Genomic DNA, 26,344 nt, shown 5'->3' with positions numbered 1-26,344 from the left:
CATCCAATCTGACCATGCTGGGATGCTAGTGGGAATTGGATTTTCATGACTCTTAGAACGATGGGGCTTGTTACTTTTGGTTTTTTGTGCGCGGTGACGTTTGCCGATCGCGTGACACTGCAAAGGTCTGGGATGTTCAGAGGCCGTATCGTGCTGGTGAGTGATTATTGGGGCAGCATGCGCAGAACCTCCCGCGTGGGAACGCCTTTGATTTTTGCTGCCAGGCATCCAAAATTTAGAGAAACTGGGGCTAGTTTATTTATAGATACTGGGGTTTTTTGGCAACAAAATTCTCTAGTTGCCCACACACCTATGCCACGAGGCTTGCCCTTATCCATCCAAATCAACGGAGCCAATTTAAAGGCTGATGACCTACCAGCAAAATATCAAAGTACTGGCAGATGTTCACAGGTATGGATCATGCTCTTACCTGGCCTTCCTGGAACACCTGGTGGGCCAGGGCTACCTTTAGGACCTTCCAGAGGTGGCCCTGGTATTCCTGGTGGACCTGGTGGACCCTGCAGACCCGGGAATCCCTGGAAACCTGGTTCTCCCTTCGATCCTGGAAGTCCAGGGGGTCCCGGTGGGCCAGGTAACCCCAGTTCTCCTTTTTGCCCTGTAAAAAGTCATGTTTGTGAATATTGTTACAAATTTATATAAAGCCAACTTGCAAAGCCATTTCTCTCTCCTGCAGAAGGCACAAGTCTGGCCACACCTCCCCTTATTTGCAGGGTGAGACAGGGTACAATTGTCTAACATCAGAAAAGAGCGAGGGCCAATAATCTTCGCAGGAGAAAGTAACATGTTATAAGCTGTGGCGCTAAGTCAGCGATGCTGTAATTCATAAACATCCTTGGAGACTGTAAGCCTACAAACAGGGCTTTCTGTGAAGAAACCTGTCAGTATTAAGACTTCATCCTTTTTTTGAGATGTTGCTGAAAATTAAGACATACTTGCAAAATTTTCAAATAAGCCTGGAGCTTTAATGCTACCGGAGAAGAGCAATGTATCAAGTACCTATACTTGCAAAGCAGCTTCATTTGTCATCTGTTGTATGAATGCTTTATTTATTGACACCAATCAGCAAAGTTCCACACAATGCAATAGGCTATTGCTCTGTGTGCATTTATTCTGGCTGCATAATTGCTAATTTACAAAATACAGTGGTCAGTAATAAAATGTTTTTATTGCTGTGGTTAATTTAAAACAGTCTGCTGAGGAAAAAGAATTACTTGTAGCTATAGCATTCATTTGTTACAGAAAATACCCTTCTTGGTTTTGGTCTATAAATGTATTTTACAACGAACCTTTTTTAAAAAGGGCAACAAAAAAGCTTTACCTGACAATCCTGGGAGTCCTGGGGGTCCTGGACGCCCAAAACCTGGTAGACCTGAAAAAAAAGATAGATTTAGACAAAAATTAATATTTAGCTTTCAGGTCTCCAGGAATGGGAATATAAGGCTTAGAACAATGGAAGTGCAGTTCATCTAAAGAAGTGATTCCTTGAGATTACTTGAATTCTCATTCACTCACAAGTCTTCCCCAAAGTTGGAGGGTTTGCTATTGAATGCATCTGTAACTTTCATAACAGTTTCCATCCCCTCACAATCCACATTCCTTCAGATTTTGGGAGTTACCATGTTTGCATTTTTGTTTGAAGATCTATCTTCAGAGCAGGGATTACACTGTTTATCCACTGTGTAACTGAGTTGAAGCAATACAGCTACCATGGAATACAGGAACAGGGGCTGGTGTTAAAGCCAGGTAATAAAATCCAGGAGAGCTGGCTGAATTCTTGTCCTGTGCTTCCCTGGCAGCTTGCCAGCACCCTTTGTGAGCCACCCAGCAGCCAGGAACCACAGAACAGCTTTGAAAATGTAAGGGCAGTTACAGGAAAGAAAGAACAGAGCAAGCAGGACATGTCAAGGCAGAGTGAAGAGCAGGAAAGAAACAAGGAGGACACCTAACCTGGTTCACCCTTCTGACCCGCTGGTCCAGGGATACCATCTCGACCAGGCTGTCCCTTTTCCCCTGAAGGACCAGGAGGGCCAGGACGACCAATATCACCTAAAACAGGGATGGAACACATCAGCACAGTCTTACTAAACTGCAGTAAAGAAAACCAGCATCCCCTTCACCACTATCTGAATGTAAAGGTGTGGTAATGCAATAAAAGATTTACAAGGGTGTAATCTTAAAATTAAATCTCTCTCTCTCTTTCCCCTGATAATCTAGAAAAGCCTTTTAGGCCTGTGATTTTTCAAGCAGTCAGTCACTTTTTGCTAAAAATATAATGCTTCCCTTTAGAATAAATTAGAATTTTGCTCCTATAAAAACAGGTAAGACCACTGTAATACTTAGCATAAATAAAGCTGGTAAGTACAGGAACAGTTAACTTCTTGTTTCAATAGCTAATGAATTGACAACAAATACAAGTCCCCAAAAGAAAGTTAAAATTTGCTTTGTTGTTTGATTTCAGTGAATTAACTGTGTGCAATGGTGTTCCAGCACCCAGGTACATACAGGTACATTTCCATGATGCTAAAGAGATAAGAAAGGAAGTGCCTTCTTGTGTTATGTTTTTCACAGAAGCAGCTGATCTCTGCTGCACTGTCCATGCTCACCTACTGGCCCAGGTGGTCCAGGCAGGCCAGGATTACCTGGAGGGCCCTCAATACCTTTTGGTCCTGGAATTCCTGGTGTTCCTGTAAAGTGCAGGCATTTCAATCAAATAATGAACAAAACTGACTTGTCAGCAGATCTTGAAATGCTCCAGTCTGAGATGCTCTGAGTAACAAATGAGCTAATTCTACCAAGATACTGTATTTATGCTCATTTTGCAGATTAACAGCTGGTCAAGGAGATGAATTAGAAAGCAAAGAATGCACAGAAACAAAACATACTGGTACAACTCTCAAGCCTCCTCTTAACTGGTGAGTGCTTACGGCCAAGGACACAGCAACTCAACAGTTACCATTTTAAAGACAGATTATTTCTGCTTGACAACAAATTGAAAGCACTGTGAACTGGGATTGAATAGTCCTCCCCCAATCCTCTTTTTCCTCTCTGAAAAAGTAAAAATGATCTTAGAGTTTACACAGGATTCTCACCCCTACAGCATGAGCTGAGTGGGAGGCAGGAGAAACACCTGATCTGTTGCAGTGTCTGCTCTGAGCAGCCCCTGAGCCTGACCAAGGCAGTGTCCCAGTACACCTTGAGGCTGTTCAGTCTTTTAGACATGATATGAAACAGAGGGTAAAAAATGTCAGGTTTATGGTCAGGTTTTGTTTTCTTCCAAGCTTCCTGCTGTCACGACCACAGTTGTAAATTCCCGAATCTTCCACATCAAAGCATCTCAAGCATATTTGTGAAACAGCCTTTAAGTGCTGTAAATGCAGCAGAGGTAAAAACTTGGTTTCTTTAAACTTTGAATGAAAAATCTGACAAACACCTATGAACAACCACTATTAATATATTTTAAAGAACAAAGTGCAAAACCTAATTTAATTATAGTTCAGAGATTTCTCTTTGGAACACTTTTTTTTTGACAATAAATGATATGAAAAAACTACCAAGTTTTCCAGGATGGCACTTTTTTACTGATTCATGAAAAAAAAATAGATACTTTTTTTTTTTACCCTAATATTTGTGTTAGAGGAGGTAAGAGTGAATGTAGAGTATTAATTAACACAGCTGCTCCATCCTCTCAGAGCAGAAGAATAATTACAGAAGGCACTCCCACAGAGTGGAATTCCCACACTTTTGCAGTGCCAATTCCAATAGCATAAAGCTCAGAAGCAGCACATTGCCAGAAACTCTGAGAAGCTGGAGTCTCCCCCAGTTACCCACTCTGTTAAGCTGTTCATATCAATATTAACAAGAGGGGAAATGAAAAAAAAAAATCTGTTGAGGATTACCTGGGAATCCAGGAAGGCCTGGTTCTCCTTTTGCACCTGGACTGCCTGGAAATCCAGGCAAACCAGGATTTCCAGCTATACCTTTAGAGCCTGGACTACCTGGGTATCCAGGCAAGCCAAGATCTCCCTGGAAAACATTAAGCAGAAATAAGAACCCAGAGTTCTTAAGATAGGAAAGCCCTTATTGTATGTTCCCCATCCTACCATCACATCAAGGTCACAAGTAGATTGTGTACGCCTCTCCTCATATCCAGTTAATGTGAATCATCTCAACACGAAATGAAGCAAAAACAGCAATAGTAAAGACTTCAACACTCCTCCCCTATAATTTTGTGTACAGTATCATACTTTTTTCTTTAACATAGTTTTTCCTCAGAACTGGCCTATGTTAAAGAAAAAAGTATCTTCCTTTCTTCCAGCAGAATCAGAGATTTTTACCCCATGATAATGCAGAATAAAAAAGAAACCAGTGCAGCTTTAATCATGCAATGTTTTTGTTAAGTTAGTTGTGCACAACATCAATTCCAAGGCATCAGTGAAGACTGTAAGACTTTCTGAAGATCTTTTTGTCACTTTTTGTGGGTGGCAGAAAGGATGATACAGGTAAATATTAATTAAAATACGTTATACAGACTTTAAAATTTTAAGCAGCAGTAACCATGCCATATTATTAGTAATTTGTGCTTAAATGCATGTCTGAAATTTTTAGGAACTAGCTACATCATTAGACAGGGGGACAATGATATTAATTGTATAAATCCCTAGCAACTACAAAAGTGTCACAGTGAAGATCAGGCCACTAAGTAAATCCAACTTGAAAAGTCTGGTAAACAATCTTCTCCTTTAACCTAATAAGGTTATATAAAAATATTTGCACCTTTAAAATTAGAAATTTTTATCTCACCTGAAAAGTCAACCCTGCTTGTTACTAATATATTTTTATATATATTTACAGTTATACATAATATATATTAAAGTAATAGTTGAGGGGAAAAAAATCAGCACAAAATTTAATTTCCTCATGTAATTTTCAATTGAAGGATTTTGTAAAGGTACCTTTGGTCCAGGGGGACCAGGAATACCAATTCCTGAAAGACCAGGGTCACCTTTCTCCCCTTTCAGTCCAGGAAATCCTGCAGGCCCAGGCTGCCCTGGACGTCCTGCTAGTCCTTGGCTGCCTTTAAGCCCAGGGGGACCTGTCCGAAAGATAAAATGAAATTTTAAAAAATATAAATAAAACTTCTGCAGCAATTTACAGAAATCATTCAAAGTACAGCAACTGAACTAGAAAGGTTTAACAATTTGACTGGCTGGCCTTGAATACCTAATGTTTTTTTACTTTTAAAACCAAACTAAAACAATTACCAAGAAATCTCCATTATGTATGCAGGGCTTTACGCAATCCTCACTTTATTGCTATTATTAGATGCTAGGCACAAACACAGTCATTTTTGGGGTATACAAAAGGAGAACACTGACCCAGATGAAGTAAAATTCAAGCACAGAAACTAACCTGGAAGACCCATCTCTCCCATAGCTCCTTTTAATCCTGGAGGTCCTGTTGGTCCTGGCTGCCCAGGAAGCCCCATGTCTCCCTTGATGCCTAGGAAAGGTATGATTGAGTTAATTAATGGCAATAATTACAGGTTTCTGATATCCATGCATTCTCATATGAACATGCTTATCATCTGATTACAAGCAATGGATTTGGAGTTGCTTTAGGCCTCATACTGCTCCTACTTGCTTTTCCACACGCGTTTGTAGTAAAATCTTCAACACTTTCATTTTGTTGCAAGCCAAGATTTGATCAGGGCCACTGCTGATTTGTTTTGAAATAAGTCTAATGAAATAGGTCAAATCTCAGTCCAGGATTTAGTCACCATCTGAAAAGATTCAGCACTGGTGTGACAGGGTCTCTCATGAGTCCCTCTGCAGAATGAACACATCACCTTTTATGTGCAACATGTATTCAGCAGCTTCTATTACAGAATTAAAGGCAACCTACAATGCCCACACTAGTTTGAGTCCTGGATGTTAACAATATTCCCTAAGCCAAACAAAATATTTAGAGCAAGGCCTTCATTAGACACAGCAAGCAAGGACTCAAGACCTCAGATAAATTGTTATAGCTGTAGGGAGAAGTGGTACAAAACAGAATTCGTTTTCTTGGTCCTTGCAATTCTTTAAAGCAAATATCTGACACCCAGACAGCCTTTGCAACACTTCCATTTGGCCATTTTCAAAATACAATGCTTAGGAATATACCAAATAAACATATGAAATGGAAGGCCTGTTGGCAGGCTCTGCAGTCACGTTGCTTGCTCAAGCAGCAAGTACTTTTCCAGCCATCCTAAAAGACACTTTAATCTTTAATGGGATCAGTTTAAACCTGCTCTTGAGTCTGTCTGAAGGAAAGGGCTTCAGGCATGTGTTTGGATTATGACTTTAAATGTCCCAAAACTGTGCTACAGTTTTAAGTGCAAATCCCTAAGGTTAGTTTAGATATAAGTGGATTAACATCCCAACTCCATGAGATAAAAACACATGCAAATCTGTATTCATCAAAGCTGTTCAGCTGAGGCCTTGTTTACTGACCTGGCAATCCTGGCACACCTGGTGGGCCACTAAGTCCTGGTGGGCCTGGGTCACCCGGGAGACCTTGATAACCTTTCTGGCCTGATAAACCAGGAATACCTCAAGGGAAAAAGACACATTTTATTATTATTACTATCACTACTACTGTATGTTTTCTTTTACCTTAAGAGATCAGATGTAGCTATGGATGAATGAAAAACCAAATAGGGATTTTTCTTCAGTAAATATAATTCCTCCTCGCTTAGCTAAGAAAAGTATCACAGAATACCAAGTATTTGTTGTGGAAAATTTAAAATTAGTACAGAACAGGAAAAATATAATAAGTAGAGAAAAAAAGTAACTTCATGACTAATGCCAATGTACTTCATTCAAGGGCTGTCTTCTGAATGAGGAGACTCCATTTGAACCTCTGCATTCACCCAGATTATTTATACACAAGTTAAATTACACTGCTACACCAAAATCACTTTGTGACTAGTATATCATAAAATTTAATGCAGGTGTTTTAGCATATTTTTACAAATTCTATGTGGCTGTTATCCCCTAAGAACTTTCTGTTGCCCTGATGACATAGTTAAACCTGCCTTCCACGGGAAAAGAAAAATAGTGACTTATGCTAGGCTTGTGAGAAATTAATACAATAGGTAAATTAGCACAATAATGGCTGGGTAAACATTAGGGAAAAGCATTCTGGCTGTCTCTAGGATAGAATATTTTTTACTCTTCTCAAGACTAAATTAAGAGTTCAAAGGAGATATCAGAACCCTTGGTGGGGGAGCAGGGAGAAGCCAGCAAGAATGAGAGAACACAGACTTGAAAAAGACTTCCAGGCTGCCAAATTCCCAAGCAGAAACACACAGAGATGACATTTAGCTCATTGGTGGTATAGAGAGACACCCAAAGGGAGAATACAGGGGTGGTGCATGAGCAGATGACCGGAGCAATTTCATCCTATGTGGCAAAAGACTGAAGGGCCTTTGAGATGGCCAGGACAGCAGCTTTGAAAACTCTCATCATGCTTAGGAATAACTCCTAGAAGAGTGAATTGTAATCCTGCTGAAAGCACCTTAGTGCTATTACAAAACTGCCATGTGCCAAATAATAGTAACAGCTAATGAGCAAGGACACTGCAGACTAATCATAAAGAGGAACTTGGTCACAAAATCCCTTCTAAAAAAGCCTAAATACAGGACTCTTAAACCACATCTATATTCCAAATTAATTTTTTTCCTGTAAGAACGAATGAATGAATAGTAATGGATTCAGGTGCAGCTCACTACTATGTGTAGAGGACAAACCACCTCCCCACACCCACATGCAAAGCTCCTTACCTGGAACACCCGGCTCGCCTTTTTCTCCTTTTGCTCCCAGCTGTTTGGGATCAAGTGTTCCAGGTGGACCTGGCAGACCTGCTTCACCTTTGATGCCTTTCTGCCCCACTGGTCCAGGAGGTCCTGGTGGACCAGGTAATCCACTATTACCTACAGAAGGTACAGCCAACAAAAGGAAAAATAAATCCTTAAGGTAGGCTAATGTATTTGTCATGGTTTTTCTTACACAGGTATTCCATGATTTATTCATGAGCTTGGAATGATCAGGCAGTTTTTGGAAGGTGCTCCACAGCATCTTTAGCCTTGGAACAAAGCAGAGTGAATGGGGTGCACGGGGGTGTCTGCCAGCTCTGGGCAGCAGAGGAAGCAGCTGTGCCTGTCTGGGCCACGCTGTGCTACCAGCACAAAGGGGTCACAACAGCTACGGCACCTTTAGACTCAGAGCCTCTTTGTTCTGGAGAGGTGAACTCGGTTTTCTTCTACCAAACTCTTTCAAAATTCATCTCCAACAAGGGGGTTGGGGAAATGCAGAGAGAAGACTCTCCCTGATAGCTATATAGCTAATTCTTGATGACTAAATAACCCTAAGCTACTGATTTTCTTCTTTCTGCTGTTTTAAGCAGGCTTCAAAACACACTGCAGAAATATTGCCCTACTTCAATGCCATCAATCCAAAGGAAATGTTTCTAAAATAGCTAATAATTCATGACATCAACTAAATAGTGATTGAATGCTATGGCTTAAAAATGCAAAGCAATTCTGAACATCAGCACTGTCACAAGACAATAACTCAGGCAGGTCCCAGAAATTAAAACCTAGATGTTAGTATTACAAAACCTCTTTCAACACTGGAGAGGGAAAACAGCATTCTGTGTCCCTTTCAGGGGTGAATAAAACAAACATTACCTTTCAAGCCAGGTAGACCATTTCTTCCAGGAGTTCCTGGTGGCCCTGGAGGACCAGGAGCTCCCATGACACCCATCTCACCTTTGGCACCTAAAAGCATTGAACCAACCACACTGTCATTCTGAACAGAAACTCAAAACCCAACAGGTACCTTAAATTTGCTTCCCTGGATCTCTATGGTATTTATTAACCAGCCCATGCCTGTTTTAAAGGAATTACAAGAACTCATTTATTGTATAAATGAATATCACATAAAATGACACTTGAAAATTGTGGCAATTTTTCCAGTTAGGTCCTGAGAAGAAAATTTGCACTACTCTGCTATGGTAGAAAGCATGTTTACATCTCCAAGAGGTTTAGTTCTCTGGTTTGAAACACAAATACTAGTTGGAACAAATTTGACTTGAGTGAAAGGCAAGAAGGTAACTAAGCATACACTACTTCTAGAATCTTTTGTATTGCTCCCTCTATCCAAGAGATTATCAAAATACATTTTTAGTATTTCTATTTCAAAGGCCAAAACAGACTAGCTTAACTGAATAGTCCAACAACACTTAGAATAAGGAAATTAATACTTAGTTTAAAGTAGCATTTATCATAATTTCTTTAAACAAAATTTTATTCTTAATTATAGCAGTGACTAGGAAAAAAACCCACAAAATAAATAAGAGAACTATCATAACAATGATGATCAAAGCCATATCTGAAAGTTATGAAAAAGAATAATGTATGAAATATTTAAATCAAGTTACAGGGAGGAATGAAAAGGTAACAAGGATTTTAATGCAACCAATCTTGTTACAATGCTTTTTTGTTTTTTTAATTTGAGGTGTAATGGTCACATATATCCAAATTTAAATAGGTAGGATAAACACCTAAGCTCATTAAGCTGGCATGGCCAAGCATAAAGAGCTTACCACTTGTAACTGCAGCTTGGCCTTTCTCCACAGGTAAAATACATGAACTTACCTGGAAATCCAGGTATTCCATCCCTGCCAGGGGGCCCAGGTGAACCCTGAGGCCCTGGCAGTCCAGGGGGTCCTGGATATCCTGGAGCTCCTTGGTCACCTGGAGGACCAGGAATATCGAATCCTGGAGGACCTGGATCCCCCTTCTCCCCTGGAATGCCTTGCAGCCCTAGACAGTGTGGTTAAGACACAACCTTTTAGCAAAAAGTCAGGCAAGGCTGAGATCTGTGTGTCTGGGTATAGTACTGTAGGAGTTGTTTTAGTTGCAATCCATTCCTAGCACTGCTGAAACCCTGCAATTCTTCTAAAACCATTTATTTTTTAATGGCTTCCAAGTGTTGGAAGGCCATATTCTCCTGTAAAGAAACACGACTAAAATTTTACTAAGATGCAGCAAATGCAATTCAAATTTCAAAAGGAAAACAACTCTCTTCAACAACATTTTAAGTCTAATTATTAAAAGAAAGAAACAAATTTATTAGACTAGTTTGTATTTTATAAATTAAATATTCAGATTAATATATTTCCATTAATTAATTTTCCTACATTCTAAGATAACATCAGCTGAATATTTTTGAAGGTTAGCAAAATTCTGCACTGCACTGTATTTTTGCTGAATGAAAAATAATAATTGTCAAAATTTGCTTAAGATTGCTCATGACCCTGAGCTCAAGGCACTGAAGCAAGCAGGTGGCTCGTTTCCCTCCAGTGCACAGAGCCAGTGAAGATGCTCACTCTGGAAATGTAGCTGACCAACAAGGAGAATTCATGAATCTCAAGTTAAGAAAAGGCTTTGGTAAAGAAACCACAGTACCTGGGGGACCTGAGGTTCAAAAGCCAACGAGTTAGAGCTCATCAGGAAGTTGAGACAGGTAGCAGTAAGCAGTTGTAATAGTCATTAAGTTAGGAAACAAAATAAAGCACATATAGATTAGAACAAAGACATTAAAAAATCTATCTAAAGTTACTGAAAACAGATCTAAATACAAAGAATTCAATGCTAATGCAGCTAAGAGAAACCAGACTGCAAGGAAACTTGGAGATCTTTTTCAAAGTGTATCCATCCCTGTATGCAGAAGCCACAGATATTTTCAAATATTGATGGTGCATTAAAAAAAAAAATTCCCCTCTCTCCTTGTCTGTATTCTTTAGAAAAGTGGGGAACAAGTTTTTTCTGATATGTTTCTTACAAAGCTCTCATTTCTAGACACTGGCTTGGGCCCCTTCTGAACACCAGAGTACACCCTATCAATCAGCTTCTCATTGACTGGCCCCACATTCTGTTAAATCCCTCCAAATATGGATTTTCAAAAGATGTTCCTTCCTTACTACACAAAAAAACTTGCAACATCTCCCCCATTCTTTTAGTTCTATTATGTAAGCACACATTGTTACACCACAGATGGTATACTGCATGTTGCATGCCCTGGCACGGTCTGAGATAATTGACACCACCGTGCCAAAAACCTCATCAATAACTCCAAGGCAGCAGAATTGCAACTCTGTAATGGTGACCCCACTCTCAGCTGCAGGAACAAGTTTAGGAGTGATGCCATCATGTGTTCTTTGCACGCTGAAAAGGCAGATTGAATTTTCTTGATGGCATAAGCCATAAACTTGCATTTATTTAATTCTAAGCATGTTCCCCTCTGGCAGCAGCTCATCACTGCTTTAAACCCTGGCATCATGTGCCTGGAGTGGCTGTTTTGCACAGAAAAAAACACAGTACCAGGTGATGGACAGGGGATACACATGCTGTGTTCAAGGGCTTTCTATCAGCAAGTAGGCAAAAAAGAGAACATAATATATAGGACAAACTCCATACCTAGAACAGTAAAGATATTTTTCCAAATAGAAATTAATTTCAATCTAATTTCTGGTCTCAAAAAAGTAACCACATCCTAATTAGAACAATATAGACAACACAGTAAATTCTAAAGTAATTTGTTACATATTAAAAAAAGGAAAAATGTTGCCCTATTGCAAACTACTTGAATAAATGGTGGTGTAAAGAAAATTCTGAACAGGGACTTCCTTCCAAGAATTTTCTAAATTATCTGAAAAACAGAGTCCCAGAAACTTTACCCTAATGCTGCATAAAGGATCAGAATCAAAACAGCCTAGTAAAACAGACGAGGGATGGGAGAAGGGAGTGTAAGGCATTCTGCACAAAACAGAGACAGAGCAGTGCCAAGGGAAATAAGGATTTCTCAAGCAGGACCTTCCAGCATGCACCAGATTTCAGAGTCCCATGCTGTTAATAGCCACACTGATTAGTCAGTACAGACATGAAGAGTGAAAATAGAGGCATTTCAAATCCATCAACTCTAGTAATCATTGTGCATTTGTCAACATTGGTATTTTGCAGAATAAATTGGTGGTCATATGAACTCAAACTCTGGCTAGCACCAGTGGAGGTGTTACAGGAAGACAAAAGAACATGCATTGGATGAAACATTCAAACCCACTCTAATCCATCCCCCCTCACCCCAAAATCAGGCCCTTGTGTCTCAGTTTAGCCTCCAGTGCAGCTCAGGACCCTAGAGCCAGCACAGCCAGCCAGGCACAGGACCCACTGCTGCCCCAGGGGACCCCGTGTGCCTTGTCCCAACCCCTTCTGTGCCTTGCTCCCACACTGGGCACATCCCAGGCGCGCTGGTGCCCTGACCACATGCTCCTTGCTCCACTCAGGAAGAACAGATTTCAACATGACCCACACTGTGCATGCAAGCAGAATTCAAGCTCCATGGGTCTGTTTGCTCAAGTGCTTGTCCACCTTCAGGTTCAGCACTTTGCTAGATCTCAGCTCACAGTTCATAAAGATCTGAATATGACCAGCCAACCCGTGATCCATGGTCTTAGAGCTGGCCATGACTTTGTCAGCATGCATTGCAAACAATGACAAGCCCAGTGCTGACACACAAACATGTTGAAATAGTGTAGCTCACAGACATGCAACACAAACATTTTACAGGCATGGCAGAATCAAATATTTCATTTAATACTGGAACTGGATGTGTTTGGAAGGGCTTTGGTGCAAGGCCTGCTGAAGACCATGGGAAGTGTTCTCACTGTGGTGACTGCCACATATTTGCAACATCAAGAGTTGGTGGATAGGCAAGCCCATTCACTGAATGAAAGGAAAAGGAATTTCCCTGAACAAACTTTATGAATAGAATGATGTACGTGCATGCACATGTACCCTTCTGTGCAGAGATGGAACAAGTTCATATCTTCATCAATCACCAGTCATTTTAGACAAAAGGCAATCTAACTCCCTTCAGAGACATAAACCTAATTATCGCTGTCTGTAAGTTGGACTTTCAGCCTCTTGTGTCCCTGCTTGTACATGCCAGAAATAACCTATGAGAACCATTTGTGTAATATTTACCTGGGGGGCCAACAGGACCTGGAGGTCCTGGTGATCCAGGAGGACCTTGACCACCAATGCCAGGGATGCCTGGTGGGCCTGGAAGTCCTGGTGGTCCACTTGGTCCAGGGTCACCTAAAAGAACACTCTTGTTTAGTCAAATAGTAAACTAATTTCAGAGACATTTGCTTTCAGAGTACAGTTCCTGCACATTGTACTTGAAATCTCATCCTTGCAAGCAAACAAACATTGATCTAACAGAAAAAACCATACTCCAGAGGCTATTTCCCAAGGCCAGAGATTTGTCCTCACTCAACGAGGACCACATGATGTTTGTTTCTAGACTACACACACATATATAGCCCCACATCAAATATATCATCCACATCAAACTCAAAAGATGCTCTCCAGCAAACCAGGCATGCTGGGCAGGTCAGTACAGGCCATGGTCAAGAACAGAGGTAAATGAATTGCTAACTGTGCATGTGGAAGCACAGTACATCTAAATGACTATTATTCTATTGATAAAGTCTTACCTCCATATAAACATTATTTGTCTTTAGAATACAGAGCTTCAAGTACTGACCCACAGATTGTGTTCTCAAAAGGCAGCTAAGGGAATAAATCCCAATCTTCCATTTACACAGGTGTGTCTGCTTTGGAAAAATTGATTTTGAAGTAATGGCTGTAAAGTCAGCACTGCTTGTATTTAACTGCCATATGCCTCCCAGCACAGCTACATCTTAAAAAGTTCAACAGGAGAACAAAACAGGGGAGAATTCTCAATACCTTTGGGCCCTGGGGTTCCATCAAAGCCTGCCCGGCCTGGGAGACCAGGGCTTCCTGGGAAGCCAGGATCACCTTTAGGTCCCTGAACTCCTTTTATGCCTGGGGGTCCTGGGGGCCCAGGTGGTCCTGGAACTCCAAATCCACGGTCTCCCTATAACAAATAAATAAAAAAAATTAAAAGGGGATTTTCTAAGTTTAGCCTCTCCTAAAAATGTTAAAAGTAACAAATTAAAAATGGCCACCATCTTAGAGTTGAATTTCTATTTTACTACTCTCACTCAAAATGTCAAGTAAAATATTTTACTTCCCCACCATCAAAAGCTGAGAACCAGAGGTGAAATCCTCCCCACCATCTTCCCAGTGACACAGAAAAACCTCTAAGGGAAGTTTTATAGTAAACACAAACACAGACCTTCTCTCCTGGGAAACCAGGCGGTCCAGGAGGTCCATCCAGACCAGGGCGACCTGGAGTTCCTGGAGCTCCAGGTGGGCCTGGAGTCCCTGGGAAACCTACACGTGACAGGAAGATTAGGGCAGCAGAAAGGACACCAGAGAGCATTAGAACAACTCCTCCAGACATGCCTAAAGCCCATGAAAAGAGGTTCTGTGCTAGCCCAAGCACTGAAGGGGTACCCATTCAGCTGAGAGAACTAGGCATTCAGTCTTTGCCACAAAGGGTCTCTGGGACTCTCAGAGGGGGCACTCCCTATGCTTTGAGCTTTTATAAAAATCACAAGCACTTCACATCAGAAACATTAACATCTTGAGACAGCATTTGGAGATCATTTATTGATTCAAGCTCATTTCCCAAAGTTTTACCGAAGTGTAATTGGTTTCCTGAAGAATGTAAGCTACTGAGAAGGAGCAGGACAGTGAACAGGGTAATAAGAGCTCAGCAGTTTTTTCTCCTGGTATTTCTGAAACTGTTATAAAGATGTATAGCTTTAGGACAAACATTTTTTAAAGGATTCTAGAGACAGAAACGAACTCACTAGTAAAAAGTGAAGAGACACTACCCCTTATGTCCCCTCTTCCAGCCAGTACAATAGAGTAACAGGGCAGTAAACATACCCTTTGGGCCTGGTGGACCTGGAAGTCCAATGCCAGGAATACCTGGCTCTCCCTTTGCACCTGGGATGCCAGGTAAACCACGCTGACCTGGCTGACCAGGATCTCCTGCAAGAAGAACATCAACATAGTTATCCAGAATCAGAATAAAAAGCTCTTGGAATTCCCTGGGTATCTAGCTGCAGCTTTACCTGGAAGACCTGGATCACCAATTCTTCCTGGAGGACCAGGGGGACCAGGAACTCCTGGTTCTGTAATAGTCTGGCCAGGGTCACCTTTTGGACCTAAAACCAAAAAGTAGAAATATGAATAACTCAGTAGGAGTTGCTTTTCTATTTATCTTTCAGCAGAAATAATGCCAGTCCCATCCCAAGCTTACAAAGAACTCAGACATCAACAATACTTTATTCAATTCAATAAAATTGAATTCAATACTTTATTCTCCTGTCCCAAGCCCCACAATGCACTTAGAGGCTCAGAAGCCCTGTTCAATGTTCAGTTTTTCTGAACTCTTATTTTTTAATAGCTTCATCCTAGGTACCATCATGTAAATAGTATTTCCATAGCTGACACCAGCACTACTTGATTAGGAGCTGTGTAGTTGACAAGAAAGTAACAAAAGCAAACTTGTTCAAAGCACCCCTCTTTTTCTCCCCACCCTGTTTTAGCTGCAGTTAAAGCATACAAAGCATACAAAGGTAGTTACAGAGCATTTCCACTGCATTCAGTGGGGAAGAAGAATCTTCCCTGGAGGTCAGAGCAGAAGGTGAAGCACGTGCATAAGGGACATGGCACAGATGCTGCCCTCCCTCCGGTTCTGTGAGGACCCTCAGTAAGGGAGCACACAAATAACAAGTCATACAAAGCCTCTAGGAAAGGTTTAAAAGCAGCGTTATGCTCTGAGAACTACCTGGAGCAAAAGGGGCAAAGTTTGGCTTTGCAGCACTTGCTCAACAGCACACAGAGACCAACTCACCCGGGACACCAGGAGGCCCTGGACGGCCAGATACACCTTGGATGCCCTTTTCACCAGGTGAGCCTTGTGGACCAAAACCAGGAGGTCCAGGAAGCCCTTTTTCTCCAGGAAGACCTGGTATCCCTGGGTCACCTGGAATACCCATTTCTCCTTTGAATGCAACACTGCCCTGGAAATAGAAAGAGCATGATGGCAATGATAATGTATTTACTATCAAAAGAGTCAAGTGTTTAATTGCTTCTGCTTTGAAACTCTCTGGCAGTTTCCATCCTTTCAGCTCTCACTAGCTGCCTACATCTTGCTAACATGGTAGAGAGCAGGCCGAAACCTGGCTATGTCATTCCTCCCAGTACATAGGTGAAATGTAGACAATGGCAGATTCAGGAGGTACCTCAGTGTATCATCAGTAGATTGGCATTTACTGGTGAGAATTCCTGCCTTATCCCATACAGACAAAGTGCATTTGTGCCAGTTCTCTTATCTGCACTATGTCAAATGCATGCAGCACTTCCCAAAACATCCATCCAGTCAAAGACAGCCAAAAATGGCACTCACAGGTTCCCCCTTAGGGCCAGGCAAACCTGGCAGTCCATCTCGTCCAGGAGTGCCATCTATGCCAGGGAGACCTGGAGGTCCTGGGAAACCGGGGTCTCCTTTGTCACCTTTCAATCTTGGAGAAGTCAGGACATCCCCTGGGTCTCCTTTAGGACCAGGTCTACCAGGAGCACCCGGGGTGCCTGGGAAGCCCTGAGGGAGGAAAAAAAAAAAAAAAAAAAAGAAGGTATTTTAGTTTTTCTTTCACTCCCTCTCTGAGTATGGAACAATGTATGAATCGTGCATTCAAGATAGTTATGGGTAAAAAAAATACATATTAGACAATAAATTAAATCTATTGTTTACAGATCTACCTATCATGCAAAACAAATGAGACACTATTTTCCCCACCAGAACACAACACCACCACTTACTGGTGGCCCTACAAGGCCAGTTAATCCAGGAAGCCCCTTTTCACCTTTTGGTCCAGGAAAACCAGGAGAACCTGAATAGTGCAGAAAAACATAAAAGAAAAACATAAATCCAGAGAGGCTGAAATATCAAACATTATGTTTCATTGATAATAGCTAAGTTGTTTTAAAACCAGATAAAGTTTACTCTGGGTTGTTTTGGTTTTGGTTTTTTTTTTTTTTTGAGAGCTTAATTTCATTTGAGCAGAAACATATTTGCAACTCTAAGCTGAACCACTAGTGTCAAAAAACACCATGCTCTTAAAAAGCTCCAGCTCCTCCATTATTCCATGAAAAGCAGCAGTAGAAGCTCATTTTTCTCTCTCAGTTGAATCTACAGCAGACCCTAAACCTTCAAAATGCAGAATGCTTGCAAAGCTGTCTTGGAACAGAGAAATATTTCTCAAACACTAGATTTTCAAAGAACGAGTGTTTGTTTTACACATGCCCATCTTGTTTCTTCCCAACTGTGCAAAACACAACACGCACCAACTCTGCACTGGAGCTGACAAATGCACATTTGAACTTGTACATGATATACAGATATATTGTGACCATTATACCCAGACACCCTGATAAAAAGTGACTTTCTGGAACATATTAAGCTAAGCAGTGAAGACTCCAGCCCTACCTGGACTACCCGGAGGTCCTGGTGGTCCCCTCTCCCCAGGAGGACCAGTTACTCCAGTTCCTATGCAGTTGAAGCATGTGTCTCCTCGATCACCTAAAAAGATTTGCATTGAAAAAGTGTACTTGAGCATCAGGTTTTAGAAAATATTAAAAGAATTCAGCACAACAGCAACTGTTTTCTTGCTACTGATCTATAATACCAGGTCCAAAGTGACTACTTTAAACAATTATTGCATAAAATTAGAAGCCTCCCCCCTCCCCCAAGTTAAACTAAAGCTTTTTGGTGGCTAGGAGTCAGACAACCAATATCAGATATGATTAGAATGTATTTATGACAGTGCAAAATAATTAAAACAAAAACAGGGCTTTCAGAAATAGAAAATAAAACCATGGACTTTTTTTTCCTCAGCAAAAGTGTCCCCTTTTAAAGTAGGTACTTGACACTTCCAACTACAACTATAAACCACATGTACCACAATCCCAAACTTTAACTCCAAGAATGCAAAATAAATATTGGGAATGTTTCATTGATTTGAAAATAGACTAAAATTATTTAATGAGGAAAAAAAGATTTGTTTCAAGAAGCTTAGGAATTTCCTTCACATACAGACTTATGTGACATTCATCAGTGAAATATTTGAGCATTTCATATAGGTTAATTAGTTAATCTTTATGATCTCCATGACAAAAAATATTTTTCTTTGAAGTGAGTATAAAATTAAGTGAGATGTCTAAAGTCATTTATGATGTCCATGGTTGGGCTAGGAAAAGATTCTCACTTACCCATATCAGCATCCTCATTGCAAGGTTGTCTTTTTGGAAACAAGGATATATATTAAATATGACTTTCTTTTGCTTAGCAAACAAACAAACTCACTGCAGACTGACCAGCTCAAATTAGGAGTCTTATAAATATAACTTTAATGCTGCTTTCAATAAAAAATGTCAAATTTATTAATGAACTAGAAAACATTTTCACACAGACTCGGCCAGTGCTGTTACAAAGCACACAGTTTCTCTCTGCCTGGGAGATACTCATAAACCTCAGGTTCCATTTTACTTTATTCAAGATCATTATTGATTGTACCCTCAGTCACTCAGACTCCTGTGCTTTAATCTTAGGTGTGAAGGAGCATCCTACACTCAAACAGCTTTCTTACACAGAGACATAAAACATCTGCACTCAACCCTACTGGGAAGGGGCACTGTTAATCATTATTTAATGCAGGCTTGATATTTTTTACCAAGCTTCAAAAAAAAGGAGAAAAATAGAAAATATAGCCATGACACTGCACCTTTTTGGCCTCGCTCCCCTGTAAAACCTTGTTGTCCTGGAATTCCTGGAGGACCTGGTGGCCCTTGCTCACATAACCCTTCACCTAAGGAAAATCAGGAAAGGTTTTAATATGTATTTGTGTTAGACTAACAGCAGCACCAAATACATGTATTCAGTACAAAAATGTATTTGTGTGGAGATTCTAATACACCCACCATAATCACAGACCAAACATTTTGGCAATTCAGACAGGACTGCTGGTGAAAACCCACACATGTAATTCAATCTCAAAAAGAAACAGTGATATTACACAACAATCTTCAATTCTTTACAACCTCAACCATCTCCCACTGCTTCCCACAGCCTACACACTTCCATCTCTACACTTCATTCTGATGTTCAGCCTCATATCATAAAAACATGCCTATGAATCATCATTCATGTGAAGTGCCCCAGAGCGAGGGCACTTCAGATGCCAATGCCATCTAGACACTAAATTCCTTCCTGAACCATGTCAGCCCCTCTCCACTACAGCTTTCCAGTAGCTGCCATTTTTCCTGCCATTCCCTACTCTCCTTATACCAAAAAAAGAGCTAAATGCTTTCATCCAAAATGTCCACTCCAGAGCTAATTTCATGTGGCCTACAAACTAGAATATTTGTGAAATGGAACTGGAATTCTGTGAAAAGTTATACCTTTGACTCTCCTGCTATCACAGCTCTTAGTAGGGAACAAATTCTGTACCTGTCCTTAAGCCTAAGGTTCTCCTACAGATGTCTTGATTTGCAATGGGAGCAACTTGGAGAATCTAGAGCAATAGAATCTCATGGACTTCAGCTGCTGATAAACAACATCTTTGGAGGTGGAATTAAAAAAAACCCAAACAAACAAACCACAGAAACCCAAACCTAAACAAATGTCTAAGCTGTTTAGTCTCTTCTACTTGCTGTTTATGTGATCATCACTTACCAGGAGCAACAGATGGTGCAGGTGGCCCTGGGGGACCTGGTGGTCCTGGCGGTCCTTGTGGTCCCTCAACTCCTGGTTGTCCAGGAATAGAAATCCCAGGTAAACCTGGATCTCCCTTCTGTCCTCTCTCACCAGGTAAGCCAGGTGGGCCAGGAGGTCCAACAGTAGTGATCCCTAAGACAGGAAGGACTTAGTTCCTTGCTAGCTTAGCTCATTTTTGCAAAGATGACAGCGATACACATTTCACATTTTTGGAGATGTTTGTTTGAAAAATTGACCTGAAACTCAACAACTAAGTTTATGACTGGAAAAAAAACCCCAAACCAAACAAAAAACACGACTAATTAAAGAATTATTGATGAGAAAAACCCCCATATATAAGCTGTATCATTAGAATAATTATGTTCCTCTCTGTGCATGTATAATGCACTTACAGGTGTCACTGCTCACTCCCACTGTAGACTCAGATCATCTCCTACCAGACATGTGGTACACAAAACTTCCTCTGCGTAATGCAATGAACAACATATATTAATTATAGATGAGTGATATGAGATAGATTACCCTTAGGAGCATTAAGCTAGTATCTGATTAGCCTCCTCAGTTCACCCCAGCAAGGGCAATGAATGCTCAGAATTCCTCACATTACCCCCAGAAGTTCAAGACTACTCCTCAAGCTGAAAGGAAGGTCAAAATATTCTGCCCTCTGTTAAAAGGATTGTGTGAAAGCTGTGAAGCCAAATACCCAATCACACGTTTGAGCATGCAACTTCATTTAAAGCCTGCCCTCCTACCTGGAGATCCTGGCAAGCCAGGTGGGCCTGGCCTACCAGAGAATCCACGCTCCCCTTTGGCTCCTGGAAGTCCTGGCAATCCTTTGCTACCTTTTGGTCCCACTGTTGCATCAATGCCTGGCCTTGGAACAACCTGTAAATGTTACATGCTCATGTGAAGCTATTTGCCAAGAAAAGAGTCATTGGAACTGTAAAGAGATGTGAGGGAGGGAAAGTTCAACATACTTTGAACCTTATGCCAATGACAGGATGCTTTCCCCACTCCACTGAATTACCAGGGAAAATTCCAGTAAAGAGCACTCCCCAATAGGAAGCTGTTTGCCTGCCAAGCCAACATAGTTACAACAGGCTTCAGTGAGGCTGACTCAGTCCTGCTGGTCTGAGGTTATAGTCTAGCCTGTGTTTGTGACCCAGCAAATCCCAGAGCACAGAACTGATCTTGAAAGAAGGAAACCATTGTTTCTGTTAGTGTATATACGAAAAATTTTCTGGTGCTCTTGGTGTTGTACCCAGATAGGACTCTCAATCAGCCAAGAAGTACAGTGAAACAACACTGTCAACCAAATGCAGAAAAAAATAAAGGATCAGCAACTTACAATTCCAGGAGGACCAGGGGGACCCATGTCACCTTTTTCACCCTACCAATGAAATTAAGAGCATTTCTGATACTGTGCAGCACTACATAAACAAGTTATTGCAAATATTCCTCAACATCGTAATAGCAAAGGCAATGCAATTACTACTCAGGCAGAAATGAGCTCAGTGATGACAAATTTTCCATCTCTTACAGCAATATTGACAAAAATCCTGGCATACCTTTTCACCATCTCTTCCTGGAGCACCATTTATTCCAGGCCCACCAGGTAAACCCTTCAAGAAAGGGAAATATAATCACATTCAGATCTTCTCCATATCAAAAGAAAAACTCATAAAGAGTCTGTTTAGATTAAAAATATATGAATTACTCACATCCCTACCAGGCTGACCAGGTTCTCCATCTTTGCCAGGCTTTCCCTTCAAAGACAAATATGCATTGAAATAAAATGCTTCAGTGGTAAAGAATTCTTATGGAAATTAAGTTAATTGCTTCCCATTTTTCAATAAACCAAACTATCTAGCATGCACTCCCTGGGACAACACAAAGACATCAACCATAACCAATGGAGTTACCTAAACTGAGGTTTCCATTTTGAAAACCAAAGCACAAAGCCATGACAGTCTCAGAGTAATGCTGGGTGAATACAGCACAAAAGGATTTCCAGTTAACTACTGCTGATTCATTGTGTTTACTACTCCTTTTATTTTAGCAATAGAGAAATTCTTTATTTGGAAAACAGATCCTAAATCCCCAAATAGTAGAACCCTAGATTTAATTAGGAAATCAGTATAATGTGACCAGTGAAACTAAATTAAACTTTGTGTTTGTCTTTTAACTCTCCTTTAAATCAACATGTTTTTCCCATTAGTATCAATGAAAATATATGATGAAGTTCTGCTCAAAGAAGTGACTTCTATAAGGCATGTTCTTGCTGAACAGATTTGTCATTGCTGCAATAAAAGCAGGGCAAGCTCCACTTAATTCCAGACCATTCACTGGGCAGACAAATGGCACTTTATTGTCAGAGTCACAGAAACCATGTCTGGGGGCACCTGCTGGAACAGAACTAGAGCAGGTGATTGAGCTTCACCTAGTGAACCTTCCTCAGTGCCAAGATCAGCTCTCAGTCATTGAGAAGTTGATAATAAGACCTCACAGATTCAGTGAATCAGAGTATAATGTGATTTGTGAAGTTTGGTTTCACTAGTGATGAGTTCTAACTCTCAAAACTGAGGTTTTAAGATTTCCTGTGAACGTGCAGAACTATCTATTTGAATATGTAGACTGACATTTTTATGAGTACATCTGAAATGGCTTTGAGCCTCACAAAATCATATGGAGCCCTAAAATGCAACTTCAAAGTAACTTAACAGCAAAATTGCACTTCAAGTATGCAACATGCCCAGATTCACAGTAATAAAACCAAACACAAATATTGGTAAACAAGCTTTTGGCAAAAGGCATCTGACATATCCCCTCAGGACTTTTATCCTTTCAGATCTTTGCAAATTTATGTGGTTCCCATTTACTTTTGCAGAGAGAAGCAACAATTCAAAGCCCACTCAAAATATAATGAGACTTTTGGCTTGGTAAATCTGCTTTTTGTGTTCTTTAAAAGAGACAAATCAAAGCCCTTGGCTAAATCTCAGCAACTATGGAGGATTTTATCTGCAGTACCAAACATTTTTTCCACTGTATTTACTTCCTATGGAAATTGGAAAACTTACTACCAGCATGTTTCTAAAGTGTTTATATATTGTCCAATTAACCAGAGCAGAACTTGTGCCTTGATTTTCAAAGGCACTTTGTTGATGAAACAATGCATTCAGAAGCTGTGGAAGTGAAGATGCTGAATGTTTTGAGGTGGTTACAGCCCCTCTTTTCTTTGCTGGTCCAGCTCATGTTATTTTTATCCTATTTCTTAGCACTTCTATGATCTTCTTCAGCTTTTCTGAGCTGTGATCTCCAAGTACATTTAAATCCCAGGATTGATTTGAGTCTGATCAGGAACAAAGCAACTCTTGCTACCCCTAGAAAAAACTATCCTGACTAATGCCCTCCCCAGATAGCACATAAATTGAAGCAGTCTCTTGGGAATTGACAAAGGGACTGCTTTTGGTCTTAACAGTGCTCTGAAACTTGGTTTTGTGACTCACCTCACAAGCAAACCCACCAAGAATGAGTTTACATGGACCAGCTTATATATATCTATACACACAGACACCAATCTCATGCTGCTTGGCAACCCAGTACAGAGCAAACTGAATGAAGACCCTTTCTAAAAGGAAACAGAAACCTACTGCTTCAGACAAGCAGTCCAGCAACTTTGAAGGCTTTCACATGTTAACCAGATAACATAATTTAAACTACTTTCTCCTGCCCCCTAAGATCTACATGTAGATAATTCTATCAGAAAGCACAGAGAGCCACAGCTAGAAGCACTGTCACCATGCCTGTGCGTCATCTACGAGTTGCCAGGTTACAAGGAGAAAAAAAAGGAGTCTCTTACCCATAAGCTGATGGCCCCACCTGAATTCAACATTTGCTTAATTGTCAAAAATAACACTGAATGGAAAGATAAATGTTTGGTTAAACAGACTACTTACTCTTTTGCCTGGTTCTCCTTGCTCACCTTTTTCACCTTTCACACCACCGGGAAGACCCTGGACACACAAACATCATCTTAAACTGAGCCCACAAGCCAGAGCAGAATGAAGTTACAGCTTTGATACAGATGCAACAAAATAGAGCTAAGAGTTCTACTCACAGGAGGGCCTGGAGGCCCAGGAAGTCCTGGTGGGCCTGGATCACCTGGAATACCCTGTCAAGCATAGGCAGAGAAAAAGAGGATTAAAGCTTCCATCACTCCCTGGTAGCTCAGTTGACTTCTTTTCTTAAATAGAATATTTTTGCTATCATTTAGATTCCAAGTTATAAAGGATCATATTTATTCTTTGTGTGGAATTTCAAGGGAATCAATGAATTTTATTTACTGCTCATCCTGTTTATTTAGATGATTCACTCCACTAAAAACACAGCTGCCTCTTGCATGCACTGCAGCAGCTGGCTTGGTGGCCTGCAGGTGCTATTCAATAGTAAAGAGAAGAAAGGAAGAAAAAAAAAGGAAGAAAAGGAAGAAAGAACAAACAAATGCCAAATCCTGCTGAAATGATAGGAGCAGCAGTCATTAGATTACTGATAATTGATGAAATTTAGAGGCCATCAGGATCAAAGTATGTTTGTCAGAAAAGTATCACAGGATCATTGTGTTAACAAGTTCTCATTTCTATTTTGTCTTATTCCACCCTTGTAAAAGTTATTAAATCTTTTCACCACGAACCTAAAGAAAAGTTACAGATTACTGAATCCACAAAAAGTTTCTGTGCAGTTTCCATGATATTTTCGGAGTCATCCCAGACTCAAGCCCACACTTGATTTTAGTCAGAGATCATAGATGAAGGCACATACCAGAACTCCATGTGCATTTCCCAAAAAAGTCACTGCAATGTTGACATTTTTAACTGATTGTGCACTACCAAGCATAAATTTTGCTGAAATAAAAACCAGTTTGCAAACTTGGAAATCATTATAAATGTTGGTCAAAGGCAATGCACCCAGAATGTTTATAATTCTTAGTGCTTTAAAAAGAATGTAGGTAGAATACTCTTACTTTGTGCATTTACATAAATGAGTGCCAGTATAATTAGTACTTCAGGGGTCCCTAATGACAGCAGCAAATTACTCTGACCCCAATAAAATCAGATTAATTTCTGCTTCAACAGTGTGGTCAAAATGTTACCTTGTGTTTTCTTAGAATTATAAAGACACACAATGCTGCTCCTGAGTTTCTGTCCTATCACACAGTTACAGACAAAACCAGAGACCTTCCTAGGATGGCTGTGCACTGCAAGTGTACGGCAGCACATAGTTCTAATTAATGCCTTAGTGGTGCTTAATGCTCTTCTGACAGGAAAAGTAACAAATGGTTTTGATCAAAATGAAGGGCAGAATTGCCCTACACCCTGCTCAGATAAAATACTGCTGTGCCCCAAAGCTTTCTTCTACATATTTCCCAAGATAAGAGGATGGAAAGGAAGAAAGTGATCCAAACATCAGTGGAAGAAACTAATAGTTTAACGTTCAGTTACTACAGTGACATTTACAAAATAGTCAGAGCACAAAAATGATCACTCAACACTTTCCTCCAAGTATCCACCTCAACTCTTTTATTACCCAGGGTGGCATTTGAGAACATCACAAAAACCTCAAGGAAAATGTGACATCCAGGCATCCATGATCCTGCTGGTTTTGCTCAGACTGTCTATGGCACCCAGAATTAAACAGTACTGCACTATGTTCCCCAGTGAAAAAGAAAGAGAAAAAAAACTGTAACAACTTTAAAAATGCTAACTCTCCCAATGACCTCCTGGCATTTATGGGTAGGGAGGGATCCATACAAATCAAACCAGTATTTTGAGCTTACTTGTAACAATATGACTGATATTTACTTTTGAGATGCCAGAAACAGGGAAAGCACTTTATTCAGACCACAAGGAATAAGATCTTGGGGGCATCACTAATAACAAAAAAAGAAGAAATTGAATTAAAATTTTTGAAAGACTTCTTCACAATGGATGACACAGCTGGTTAATTAGTGGGAATCTGAATCCCCAGACTGCTTTGAAAATTGCAGTTCTGGGTGTTCCAAAGAATGGGAGTGTTTTAACTGCTTTTAATGTTACTGAGAACTGCCTTTAGAGAGTTTCTTTAGAATAGTTATTTTACTAAGGGAAGTAAAAACTAATGTGACTGGCATGATTTCTATTAACAGAAAAGTACTCAGGCCTGGAATATTCAGTACTCTGAGAAAAAAAAATGGAACCTCTATAGTAAGCAGGATGTGAGCATATATGAGCCAAACCAACAGAGGCTGCAGCTTGATCACATGCTCACCACAGATGGGTGCAGTGTCCCACTCACCTGATCTCCTTTCTGAAACTCAATGTCATTTGGTCTTTTCTGTTCTCCAATTTGTCCTGGTGGCCCTGGAGGTCCCTGAAGACCTTGTTCACCCTAAAGTGTAGGAAGATGCAGCTTGTTACAGGTAATACAAGCAAAAATGGCATGCATAAGTATTTTGAAAGTAATAAGTA

General features: G+C 40.5%; 1 protein-coding gene across 6 annotated transcripts in view; it reads right to left on the bottom strand.

Annotated features, from left to right (window-relative positions):
* Positions 1-26,344, bottom strand: part of COL4A5 (collagen type IV alpha 5 chain) — a 75,321-nt gene that overhangs the window by 14,915 nt on the left and 34,062 nt on the right. For 4 of the 6 annotated variants that reach the window (XM_038164648.1, XM_038164650.1, XM_038164651.1 and 1 more), the window contains exons 13-42: positions 26,172-26,264; positions 23,959-24,012; positions 23,798-23,854; positions 21,563-21,607; positions 21,410-21,463; positions 21,190-21,231; positions 20,594-20,726; positions 19,800-19,973; positions 18,850-18,933; positions 17,556-17,648; positions 16,889-16,959; positions 16,476-16,667; positions 15,921-16,089; positions 15,136-15,228; positions 14,948-15,052; positions 14,289-14,386; positions 13,877-14,027; positions 13,109-13,222; positions 10,532-10,540; positions 9,719-9,886; positions 8,750-8,839; positions 7,844-7,993; positions 6,513-6,611; positions 5,431-5,520; positions 4,974-5,113; positions 3,918-4,044; positions 2,625-2,705; positions 1,969-2,067; positions 1,340-1,390; positions 431-616 (exon numbers count right to left, since the gene is read on the bottom strand). In XM_038164648.1, coding sequence (XP_038020576.1) covers positions 431-616; positions 1,340-1,390; positions 1,969-2,067; positions 2,625-2,705; positions 3,918-4,044; positions 4,974-5,113; positions 5,431-5,520; positions 6,513-6,611; positions 7,844-7,993; positions 8,750-8,839; positions 9,719-9,886; positions 10,532-10,540; positions 13,109-13,222; positions 13,877-14,027; positions 14,289-14,386; positions 14,948-15,052; positions 15,136-15,228; positions 15,921-16,089; positions 16,476-16,667; positions 16,889-16,959; positions 17,556-17,648; positions 18,850-18,933; positions 19,800-19,973; positions 20,594-20,726; positions 21,190-21,231; positions 21,410-21,463; positions 21,563-21,607; positions 23,798-23,854; positions 23,959-24,012; positions 26,172-26,264 — 3,112 coding nt within the window. The remainder of the gene's footprint in view (positions 1-430; positions 617-1,339; positions 1,391-1,968; positions 2,068-2,624; positions 2,706-3,917; positions 4,045-4,973; positions 5,114-5,430; positions 5,521-6,512; positions 6,612-7,843; positions 7,994-8,749; positions 8,840-9,718; positions 9,887-10,531; positions 10,541-13,108; positions 13,223-13,876; positions 14,028-14,288; positions 14,387-14,947; positions 15,053-15,135; positions 15,229-15,920; positions 16,090-16,475; positions 16,668-16,888; positions 16,960-17,555; positions 17,649-18,849; positions 18,934-19,799; positions 19,974-20,593; positions 20,727-21,189; positions 21,232-21,409; positions 21,464-21,562; positions 21,608-23,797; positions 23,855-23,958; positions 24,013-26,171; positions 26,265-26,344) is intronic. The other 2 variants (XM_038164649.1, XM_038164652.1) reach the window with 1 other exon arrangement.

The sequence above is a fragment of the Motacilla alba genome, chromosome 4A (genome assembly GCF_015832195.1).
Source record: "Motacilla alba alba isolate MOTALB_02 chromosome 4A, Motacilla_alba_V1.0_pri, whole genome shotgun sequence".
Lineage (NCBI taxonomy): Eukaryota > Metazoa > Chordata > Aves > Passeriformes > Motacillidae > Motacilla > Motacilla alba.
This window is presented reverse-complemented; position numbering and strand designations above follow the sequence as displayed.